General features: G+C 36.0%; 1 protein-coding gene across 8 annotated transcripts in view; it reads right to left on the reverse strand.

The window, feature by feature from the left end:
* ZFAND6 (zinc finger AN1-type containing 6) overlaps positions 1-12458 on the reverse strand; it is a 73539-nt gene that overhangs the window by 12879 nt on the left and 48202 nt on the right. For 3 of the 8 annotated variants that reach the window (XM_082448883.1, XM_082448886.1, XM_082448884.1), the window contains 4 exons: positions 11369-11492; positions 3244-3414; positions 1894-2002; positions 900-1000 (listed from right to left, as the gene is read on the reverse strand). In XM_082448883.1, the coding sequence (XP_082305009.1) occupies positions 900-1000; positions 1894-2002; positions 3244-3397 (364 nt within the window). In that variant the 5' untranslated portion in view covers positions 3398-3414; positions 11369-11492. Of the gene's footprint in view, positions 1-899; positions 1001-1893; positions 2063-3243; positions 3415-11368; positions 11493-12458 lie in introns of all 8 variants that reach the window. The other 5 variants (XM_082448890.1, XM_082448888.1, XM_082448887.1 and 2 more) reach the window with 3 other exon arrangements.

The following is a 12458-nucleotide window of genomic DNA, read 5'->3' on the forward strand; positions in this document are numbered from 1 at the left end:
ATGAAATCAGAGGAAGGGGAATTAGCCAGCTTAACTAAATTTAAACTTCAGCAAACTTCAGCTAAGATTGCCAGATGTATCTGTCACCACCCTGTGAACACCATGTACAATGGGAAGGTTTCACTGGGCATGGTATCTTCTCCCTTTAAATCGCGCCATAGGTAAAATGACACACAGCTCATCTTTGGACTTGTCTTTCCAGAGTATCCTTCTCAATTTACACATTGTTTCCACACAGTAATAGAATATAACTAAGCACAGATTTTTAACAGCATCCTAAATGCCTCCTCCACCATCTCTGCCCACCAAGAAAGCCTTCAAACACGTTTTCAAGTCTTCCTAGATCCACTTCACTTTAATCCACATAATGTGGATATAAAGAGCATGGGCAAGAACAAGAGACACCATGCTATAAGTAAGAGTAATTGAATGTGACTGTTGTGCTGGAAGTCACACACGGGGAAAGAGGGGGTCACTGCCAGTCAAAATAATCAGTCACTTACATAACCTGAGTCAAAAGCAAGAGATTCCTCTCAAACCAGTAGCCCCAGTTTGCTGGGAGAGGAAATAGTATTTAGGTTAAATTGGTCAAAACAGTAAAAGAGAAAAGTATAATACCACCACTCATTCATTTAATTATATTTCTTAAACAAAACAGATTTTTAATTTTCTATGTTTATGCTGATGACCTAATTATATATAGGTGGGAAATGGTTCCCAACATTTCAGTCAATTAAATACTTGAGGATATAAAATATTCTGCTCATAAAGAAAACAAATGTAAAAATATGTTATCTTAGGCAGGTAATTTAAAAAACATACGCATCTAAGATAGTGCCTGGCTTGTAATATTCAAATGTTAAATAAATGACAAAATATATGCTAGTTCATGTGCAAACCTTGCAGGTCTTCTGTTCCAGGTATTGCTTTATCCACAGATGTACTGTCCACTTGGGAAGATGCTACAGATTCTGATAAAAGTGACTGATTTGATACAGGGCTAGAAAAGCAAAAATATTTAGATTTTAAAAGATGATCTCTATGCATGAATAGTAACTAAAGTGATTAATAAGTAAGAGTTCACATATGTAAGTAGATCATTAAGACAAGAATTAATCAGAGATACTTTTTTTTATAACTTAAACATAACTATAGAGCTTTGAAACTTGAGACCAATTTGGACCAGAAGTTTATTGCTTTGAAAATAAAGCAACAGTATATGTCCACTGTGTATGAATTCACTAAATGAAAACTAGTATGATAAAGACATGATTCAGGAACCCTAATACAAAGTTGTATATGATACACTGGCATAGCAGAACTGAACATCTCCCATCATAAACTGGAAAAAGGAACTTCAGAGTAGAAACTTAATATCTGTTTCCTAACAGTAGAGTAAGAATAAAACAAACATTTCTGTGTTTTCAGGCTTCTAAATGATGTGACTTCAAAGTTAAAAAGAAAAAATACACTACAATACAAATAGATATCAGTACCACATCATGATATTAAACGAAGAGAACCTGTGACAAGACTGTACTTTTTAATACAAAGCACTAGTACTTGCATAATAAGCCTATGACTAGAAGAACTGAACATGCTTCAGAAGGACTTCAAGGGTTGATCAGGATATATTATGAAAAGAAGTAAAGAAAAACCTGTCTGAAAGGAAATCTAAGACTTAAAAGACAACTCCCTACTCCCACCCCAATTTAAACCCAATAAAAAGATTTTTCTGACTAGTCACTAATAATAATGAGACCGATACAATTTTATGCCAGTTAATCCTAAAGTGACTTTACATAGTTTTCCTTCTTAACAGAACTGATCATATGGAATATATGCTTTATTTTTCAATAGCTTTCCAATCACACTTCAGAGGCTACATCTTACCTTGGCTGCATAGATGAAGATGTAGAGTCTAACGCCGACTGAGTTTCTGGGACACTGCCATCTGTGCACTGAACTGGTAAAGACTCAGACAGACTACTGACAGAAGGTGCTGTAACAGGACCACATCTCAGGTTAGTGACTCTGTACCCTGGGCAGGCCAACACCTCATCTACAAAAATCAAGATCAGTTTTCCAAGAAATATAGTATATGGATTTTGTTTTACTATAATATGCCGGTTCATTACTTTAGTTAAAATTTTTTCAATAGTTTTCCTATGAAAAGAATGCTGATTTTAACCAAGGAAACCATATACAAAATGTATATATCCAAAATTAAACTACTATTTCTTAGGACTGATTATTACCCAAACCCTTTAATTCACAAATGTCTTCCAAGTACTAGCGCACAAATATTTCAAATAAAAAAGAATTTAGCAGTAAGGCAAACGTAAGTTCAAAATTAAAATCTGTGCTCAGGTTATATTATTTTACTTGTTCTCTGAAAGGCAGAAATGTAGATGATGACTTAAAAAACAATTTATATTCATTTGATCTTAGCCTTAAGTAAAGAAGTTTTGATTAAATGATTCTAGCTTTTGGCTTCAACACGAAGTAATGATGAGAAAGACTCTACACACAATTTTAAATGAACTAATAACAGCCTGCACTTTCATTCACCACAAAAACCTATACATTTAGGCATTAACCTACATGAGAACTATCCTAGATGAGTACCATTAACACTTTACTTTTGCAAAGCTTACACTCAAAATCCTCATGATCCTTCTTACACAACTACTGAAACAAAAGCCACTTCAATTCCAGGAGAATCCTTTGACATAAAAATGCATAAAGAACTCAAATGAACTGGGGATGAACATTCCTTTCTCTGAGTCAAACTGTTACACCTCTCCTTCCTAATGGAGAAAGGCTTTTTCTACAGCCAGCTGTGGCTATATATAACTCACTCTTTCCTTCTACAACTGTCTTGGCTTCAAAAGTCATCCTAGATAAAAGAAGCAAGGTCCTCGTACAGCCCTCACTCCCTTACACCTTATTTTCCAAGACAGCTATATATACTTGAATGAAGTGTGCCTCTATTTTAATAAGATAATAGAATTCTCTAACACAGCAAGTAAGAAGTAGTTCTTTTCAATGGGTAAAGACACTCCTATTCCTGTTTCCCTACCACTGATAATCACAATATGTAATGAGACATTTTCCTGATGTAAGTGTAGTAATAGAAGTAAAATGTGAAAGCAGAAAAAGGTACTGGGTACCCTGTGCTATTCAGGTGTATCTCAATTATGAATAGTGCTGTGTTTTACTTACCAGGTAAGAATTACTTACCAGGTGGGCTTATTCTACCATTACTACTATTCTGTCTTTGAAGATGTTCTTTATAACATACTGAACACATGCCATTTGTACGAGGGTTTCCATAAAATCCGCAGCCAGTGGAACAAAGCATAGGCACTTGGCTGTGATTAGTTTCTTGAGCCATGTTCCTCTGTTGCACACCTGAAATTTACACAGAATTAGCAAAGAACTCAGACACACACTACAATCATACATTATCCAAATTTGCTTTATATAATAAAGGAAAATGCACTTATACTCTGCCCTAAACCACTCTGTGCAGCTGTCTCAACACATAGGCTGAGGTAGAGACAGAAAAAAATAAAGATCAAAAGGATACAAACTAAACTTTTATCTCTGACCCACTCTATACAAGTAGGTCTGTACTGGTTCAAAAAATGTTATGAACCAGAGAAGGGTATCTGTACTAAAGACTGAACCATCAGAATGTTAAGGAAAATCCTTTAAGTCTAGGTTCAGCTTGGACTCCTAGTAATAAGAAATACACAGTTTGCTATGTGTTGTATTATTAACTTTTAAGCATTTAAACTTTTGCTAAAAGTTCATGTTTTAACTTGCATAATGTTTTCTGTTTAAAAAGCATTGAACATAATATCAATGCTGGTGAAGATGTGGAGAAACTGGCAGAACAATGGTAAAATGAGAAGTTGGGTCAATCTTTTTGGAAAGCTATGTGGCAACTCACCTTAAGAGCCTTGTAAAAGATTGCCCTTTTGAACCAATCATTCTCGTTCAACAGAATAACTAGGGTATAATCAGGAGAAAATTATATATACATATGTATATATATACATACATACATACATACACACACACACGGGATGTGTTTTACAGCGTATTTATAATGCTGACAAACTTAAAATAACTTAAATATCTAACATTAGGAGAATGGATTTTTTTCACAAGTTAAGCAGTCATTTAAAATATTCTAGAATTCTTTTTGGAGGAAATTGCTGATAATGAATGAAAAAGCACAATATGAAATGTATATACAATATGTTGCCAATTAGGACAAAAAAAGGCATCTATTAACCATCAATAAGGATAAGAAAGAATATATCCAAGGATGGCAAAGCTAACAGATTTTTTTTTTCTGATTTGCACCTTCTCTGTACTTTTAAAATCCTCTTAAATGAAGATACTACTTATGTAATTGGGAACAATATTTATTTATTTTTAGAGTATTTAAAATTTAAAAACTAACAGGCAGAGGAACTGTTTGGGAACCACACAGGCAATAATCAATTACAGCAGATGGAAGAACTCCATGTGCCATTTCTCCCATACAGCAAGTGGTTCTTTGGCATAAATAACATGAGAAGGTAAAAAGAGGTTCTATCTCACTTTATTAAAAAACAAAACAAAACAAAAGCCTCCCAAATGAAATGAAGGTTCCTCCAAAATGCGTGTATGTGTATTTACAGATGAGTGTATGTTCAAAGATCATACAGGATAAGACTAAGCAAAGAAGAACACTGTTCTGCCACTGAAGTTTCCCTGAATTGATAAACATTCACTGTTTACCATTAACAGATTTTTTTTCTTCACCTAAATTATTTGAAAAGACAGTTGTGGAATGGGGGGAGGGTATTTAATGCAAATTTCAGAACCAAGAGCAATAATGCATTTGACTCGATTACAAAACAAAGCAGGTTTAGCATTTGCCTTTAAAAAGAAAAACCTAAAACTGTTGAGAATCTTTAGACCTTTAGGCCTAGGAATATACATAAAAGATCTAGGGCTTCCCTGGTGGCGCAGTGGTTGAGCATCTGCCTGCCAATGCAGGGGACACGGGTTCGAGCCCTGGTCCGGGAAGATCCCACATGCCGCGGAGCGACTGGGCCCGTGAGCCACAACTACTGAGCTGAGCCCGCGTGTCTGGAGCCCGTTCTCCGCAACTAGAGAGGCCGCGATAGTGAGAGGCCTGCGCACCGCGATGAAGAGTGGCCCCCGCTTGCCACAAATGGAGAAAGCCCTCGCACAGAAAAACGAAGACCCAACACAGCCAAAAATAAATAAATTAATTAATTAAAACCCTTAGGAAAATTTGCAAAAAAAAAAAAAAAAAAAGATCTTTAGACATAGGAATGTAATTTGGGATTTTGACCAACATCTTTTTTACTTCATGATGGCAAGTCATTTCAGAATCTAATCTTGGCTGCTCTGCTTTATATATATGCTACTTTTTTAAACCCTCCCTTTCCTGTAGTTCTGTAAATACATATACAGTGTATCAAACTAAAAAAAACCATTAACAATGTTAGGATAGAAAAGCAAATGGCAAACATTCTGTTGATTTTGAGGGCCTATATTCATGAGGGATAGTGTGTTTGTCTGGTTTGGAATCAGGGTAATTGCTCAAGGTCATGGATGTAGCTAATAAGTGATGGAGCTGAGATGCAGTAGAAGTCCAAGCTCTAAATCAGTGGTTCTCAAAGTTTGCTCCTTGGACCCCTGGGGAGGTCAAAACTGTTTTCATACTAATGCTAACTAGTTATTTGCCTTTTCCACCATGTTGACATGTGCATTTGTGGTGCAAAAGCAATGGTGGGTAAAAACCTGGAGCTTCATCAAGGAGCCAAACCATAACAGTGGCACTGAAGTATACTACCTTGTATTCTTCATCACCACACTGTCACAATAAAATTATTAATTTTATTAAATCTTGAGCCTGAACACACACGTCTTGCTAATATTTTCTGTGACAAACTGGGAAGTACACATAAAGCATTCCTGCTGCATATAAAAAGTATGATGACTGAAGAAAAAGCACTTGTGCAATTGTCTGAGTTACAACCTAACCGAGTCACCTTTTTCAGAGAACAAGCTTTTTATTTCAAAGAACAACTGATAAACTCTGGTTATTCAGACTCGAGGTATGTGGCAGGTATCTTCTCAAAAATGAATGAAGTAATAAGCCTGTCACTTCAAGAAAAATAACTAATACTATTTATTGCTGAGGACAACATTCAAATGAAAAAAAGCTTGACAAGTATCTCCAATTTTTAGAGTCTTTGATAAGGTCAGTGGTTATATTAATGACATGTGAGTAGTTGGTACTATTATCGACATTTGGAAGGTCTGCATAAGTCAGTAAACCAGTATTTCCTAAGTGACCAATGTATGATAGTACAAAATTATTCATGAACAAAAGATTTATTCAAAGGGAAAGAACACTGGATTTTAGAGTAACAGACAAAAGGTTTTTATATAGTATGAGATTCTACAGTGCAACTATCCCTTTAAGAAACTACAAATGCTTACATTTTGGTGTAATATCAAAGAAGAGAAACCTCTATTATCTGAAAATGTTATTAAAATACTCCTTCCTTTTCCAACTACGTATCTGTATGACACCAGCTTTTCTTTTTAACATTGTAACAGAATGCATGCAGAGGCAACTATGAGAATCCTGCTGTTTGCTATTAAGCCAGACCTTAAAGAGATTTGCAAAAATGTGTAACAATGCCACATTTCTCACCAAACCATTTGGGCAGGGGGGAGGGAAAAATGGTTATTTTTCATAAAATACTTTTAAATAAATTAATAAATATTTTGTGATTTTTCTCACTTTAATTTGTAACATGATAACATTTTCGCTAGATATGACAGACATAAACAAAAGCTCTTCAACGTGCTCAATAATTTTAGAGAATATAAAGGTCCTGAAACCAAAAATTTTGAGAATCCACTGCTGTAAACCATCAATGCAGGCAGAATCACCTCAAGAAGGCAAACACTGATTCTTTGGGGAATGGGAGTACAAAAAAACCCCTTACTATTTATGTATAAAACACAGCTATACATATAATACATAAATAGATAACTATTATATATATGTGGAATTAAAATTTTATGGAGGTAGGAAGCCAATTAGGAAAAAACTGTTTTAAAAGGCTCCTGGGGATGGGGGGGAGGGCAACAAAGGAAAAAAGATTGAGAAACACTTTTTTTTTTTTTGGCTGAGCCATGTAGCTTGTGGATCTTAGTTCCCTTACCAGGGATGGAACCTGGGAAGTGAAAGCGCCGAGTCCTAACCATTGGACTGCCAGGGAATTCTTGAGAAACACTGTTCTAAATCACCAACTATTCTATGCTACCTATTAATGACATTAAAATGATATGTTATAAGAATTAAAGAACCTTCCCCACTGGTACTGATAAATCTTTCAGTATATGCTGGCAATGTACAAGCATCCAGAGAAGATAAATATCTTATTTCTATAAAAACTCACGTAAATATTCACAGATTAAAAGTACAATATGACCACCAAGTTTTTTATATCACAATCCCTGCTTCTGAATAGTAAGACTAAAATTTAAAACATGTAACACTAGCAACTTCCCCAAGCCAAACTGCCCTGCACAGTAGCAAACTAGCAATTATTTTCATAAGTCAAGAGCTTTCTTATAAAAAGCTATTATCCTGGCAGATAAAAAGCACAAAAGATTTCACAGGTTACTTAAAAAGAAAAGAAAAAAAGAGACAGAGAGAGAGAGAGAAAGAGAAAAAGGAAAAAAATCAGCATTAGTTATTCATTTTTAGGCCACAAAATGTACCTTTCCATGAAGATTCAGGAAAAGACCAAAAGCCATAAAAGGGTATCTTAGTTTATCTTTATGTGTAGTGGCAAAGATGGGGTAGCTATGGAGAAACTGGAAATCTTGCATCCCCTTGCTACTGTACCGTTTTGGTAGGTAAACAATTTGGAGGGCCCATTAGCCTGGCATTCAAGAAGGAAAAGAGGAAAGAGCATGAGAAGGCAGAACAATTCCTTAATTGCTCTATGTATTGTGGGATTATAAAACTACAAACCCAAGGAGGTAAAGAATGAGATTACCAGACATACAGAGAAAAATGGATTAGCATGGTATAATTAAAAAAAAGGAAAAATTACAAATTAAAGAGAATTCAGAAAATGTGATTTCTGACTCTTAACATTCATAATCAAACCTACAACTGACTGTCCTCTCTACCCCACTCGGATAGTATTTAGTTATTCAGAGCTTACTATGGGCCAAAAACTGCCTTTACTGTTTTATTTATATTATCTCATTTAATTCTCTCCAGAACCCTATGATGTTGGTATTACTGATATCCCCATTCTTAAATGAGGAAACTGATATTCAAAGAGACTGAATAACTTGCCCAAGGTCACATATCTAGTAAGCAATTAGGTCAATGTCCTTTTTTTGATCTAAAAAAACAAAGAGAATGACTTTCAAAGTCCATCCTGTCCCTGCCAAACATAAATTCATGAGCATTCATGAATTCTTATTCTTTTCATTTAAAGATAATTTAAACTTTCATTCATTTATTCAACCTTAAGATATTATGCAGCTTTAATTAGCTTAACCAAGTTCTTGAGAAAATTTGTTTTTCCTTTAAGTCTTTTAACCTAAAAATTCTCATTAGCATAAAAATTCAAGATCAAATATTTTAAGATTGCAAAGAAAATTCATTATCAATTATTAAAATTCTGACAAAAGGACAGCAATGAATGAATGCAACATAGACTGCAACGAATGAATGCAACATAGACTCAATTATAACTGCAAATACATGCCAATTAAACTTATTTCCCTCTGCTTCATCCCCTAGAATTTTAAGTCACCAAGTTCCAATAATTTTCATTTTGAAATATCTCATGCTCTTTTCTTTTGCATCCCAATTCTGACTCATCACTTCACACCTGGGTTATTTTAACAGTTTTTTTCTTCTGTTTTACTGCCTCTCCTCACAATCCACTTATTTAAATTCTCCTAAAACACCCAGTTCTCATCATATTACTTCTGTTTTAGTTACTAAATAATTTCCCCAGAAAGGAGTACTAGACCTGGCATTCATGCTCTACATACTTTACCTTAACCAGCCCAATTTCCCTGGAAAGTATGCTGAGTGAAAAGTGAACAGGCTTGGGGTCAGATCCCAGTTTTGCCATTTTAATTACCTATTAAGAGCTTGGACGTGTTACTAAACTTCCTTAAGTTCAACTCCTTAAAAGTGTGCTCAGGTGCTTGCTTCAGCAGCACATATACTAAAACTGGAACGATACAGAGAAGATTAGCATGGTCCCTACGCAAGGATGATACGCAAATTCGTGAAGCGTTCCATATTTTTTCAGCCATAAAAAGAAATGAAATTGAGTTATTTGTAGTGAGGTGGATGGACCTAGAGTCTGTCATACAGAGTGAACTAAGTCAGAAAGAAAAACAAATACCGTATGCTAACACATATATATGGAATCTTAAAAAAAAAAAAAAGGTTCTGAAGAACCCAGGGGTAGGGCAGGAATAAAGATGCAGACGTAGAGAATGGACTTGAGGACACGGGGAGGGGGAAGGGTAAGCTGGGATGAAGTGAGAGAGTGGCATTGACATATATACACTACCAAACATAAAACAGATAGCTAGTGGGAAGCAGCCGCATAGCACAGGGAGATCAGCTCGGTGCTTTGTGACCACCTAGAGGGGTGGGATAGGGAGGGTGGGAGGGAGACGCAAGAGGGAGAGGATATGGGGATATATGTATACGGATAGCTAATTCACTTTGTTATACAGCAGAAACTAACACACCATTGTAAAGCAATTATACTCCAATAAAGATGTTAAAAAAAAAAAAAGGTGTGCTCAGAACTTCCCTGGCGGCACAGTGGTTAAGAATCCGCCTGCCAGTGCAGGGGACACGGGTCCAAGCCCTGGTCCTGGAGGATCCCACATGCCGCAGAACAACTAAACACATGTGCCACAACTACTGAGCCTGCGCTCTAGAGCCCACAAGCCACAACTACTGAAGCCCGCGTGCCTAGAGCCCGTGCTCCGCAACAAGAAGCCGGTGCACCGCAACGAAGAGTAGCCCCCGCTCGCTGCAACTAGAGAAAGCTGTACGCAGCAACAAAGACCCAATGCAGCCAAAACTAAATTAATTAATTAATTAATTATTTTAAAAAGTGTGCTCATATTTATTTAAGACAATGTATATAGAAAGCTTCCATATAGTGCCTGGCACCTAGCAGAAACTCAGTAACTGCTCTAACTCTGCTCTGCCTAAAAACAGAGGGTCCTTTTGCGCCTGTTTGAAACAAATCATCCTCATTGCTGGAAACAAGCTTCTAGCTCATACTGCTCCTTCCTTCGTAAACATTGTCCACTTCCTCACTCTGCCTATAACACTCTTATTCAGCAATCAGCTTAAATTCTACTTCTTCTGGGTTCATTTCTGTCCACCTCGATCCTCCTCTGCTCTGTATTTCTACATAAGCTGTCTGTACACCACCCTTTTGGGGCACTTAAGCTTACCATTACCCAAGTGCTTTACAGGTATACAAATCATTTCCCAGTTAAACAGTTTCTTCTTCAAATCCCCTTTATGCCTAATATGAATATTACAAAATATTTTGTTGAATAAACACATTTCATTATTGTTAAAAGTATTCACGTCAGGCAAAAAATGGTTATTTTCCATTGAAAAGGGGTGAAAACAGATTGATGAAAAATGTTTCAATCACAGTACTCATAATTTATATACTGAAACAGTCATTCAGCAAGAATGATCAGTAACCCAAGCCAGTTACAAAAGGCACATACAATTTTTCATTTCATTGTTCTTCTCCCTCCTCCTGAAATAAATAGGGAGGATAGATATATAATTTATAATGATGACTTAAATACAGAAGTTGTTAACTGGCAAACAAGTTAAATCTGACCCACAGGCATGTTTGGTAAGCCAGCACATATTAATTTTTAAAAATTAATTGTTAGCATTCAGAAATTGGGGAATGTCAAATAAAAATCCCAGGTTTCCAGCTTCTCTTGAAAAACAGCAAGACCTGACAACAGTGGACTGATGTTCCTCAAATTAAAACCAATCAGTTAGGACCCTCTTAGATAGAGCTTATACTCTCCAATTCAAGGCTACCTTCACTTTCAGTTACCTAATCTTAACCTATGATGATACCTATCATATGGGCAACATACCTATGTTCTGGAGGTCAAGAACCTTTGCAGAGATTACAAAATATCTAGGAAAGTTCATAAAACAAATAGATCAGAAAGTATGACTCAATATAGAACAGTTGGGACAAATGCTACTCACTCTGATAAAAGTATAGGGACTTTGGATTAGGGTTCTTACTGCACTGAGGATGCTTTGTAGTTCTCTCTCTGTATAGCAGTCCCCAGTTCCCTATGTCAGGTTGTCTTTCCTGCTGTTTCTTGGGCTGAAAGACAAAAAGGCGCGAGTCCAGCTAACATGAGAATACATCTTTGAGGATACTACATATTCCTTCCCAGCAAATAATTCATCAATTTCAACATACTACGTTATGTAAGGATAAGAGACTCCAAAGCTAATTCTAATATATACAAACCTCCCAGTTATTGATATAAGGAAAGTTTTCATTGACTGGTATGATAAATCTCACAAAAAGAAGCCACTATAAGTGTTTCCAGTTGAAGAAGACAGGTTTCAGAAAAACTCTGATTGGCATTCCCATCATCTGACTCTAATTTGTCACATTCTGCCCAAAAATGTGTAAATCAGTGGTTGGCAAACCTTTCGGTAAATGACCAGACAGTAAATATTTTAGGCTTCAGGGCCATACAGTCTCTGTTACAACTACTCAATTCGGCTGTTGTCATGTAAAAGCAGCCACAGACAATATGTAAACAAATGAGCTATACTTATGGCCACCAAAATTTTAATTTCACAGAATTTTCACATTATAAAATGTCCCTCTTTTGATTTTTCCTCCCACCACTTAAAAATGCAAAAACCATTCTTGGCTCATGTGCTGAACAAAAACAGGTGATGAACCAAAAGTCTGCCAACCTCTGGATTAAATAAGCAAATGACTTTAATGCAATCACCACTGAAGAAGATGTGGGGAGTCTAGGTAGACATGGGACTCAAGCACAGGTACTATTAACTGTGAGATTCTCTAATCCAAGCAATGTAAATTTAAAGTATTGTTTGCTCTTGCTAAGCCTCATCTCTTATTTAAGTATATGTTCATCACCCAATAAGGGGAAAGAACTATGAAAGGCAATATTTCATCCAAATCTGTATCACCAGGTATAGTTTATACAGAGAGTTGTAGCTATGATGTGAAAAATGACAGTAATGTTCTTAGTACAAACTGTCCTCTATTTTAGCACACAGTTTTCTATTCACCAAGGCTAAATAA

Source organism: Balaenoptera physalus (genome assembly GCF_965194825.1).
Source record: "Balaenoptera physalus genome assembly, chromosome: 2".
Taxonomy (NCBI): Eukaryota; Metazoa; Chordata; class Mammalia; order Artiodactyla; family Balaenopteridae; genus Balaenoptera; species Balaenoptera physalus.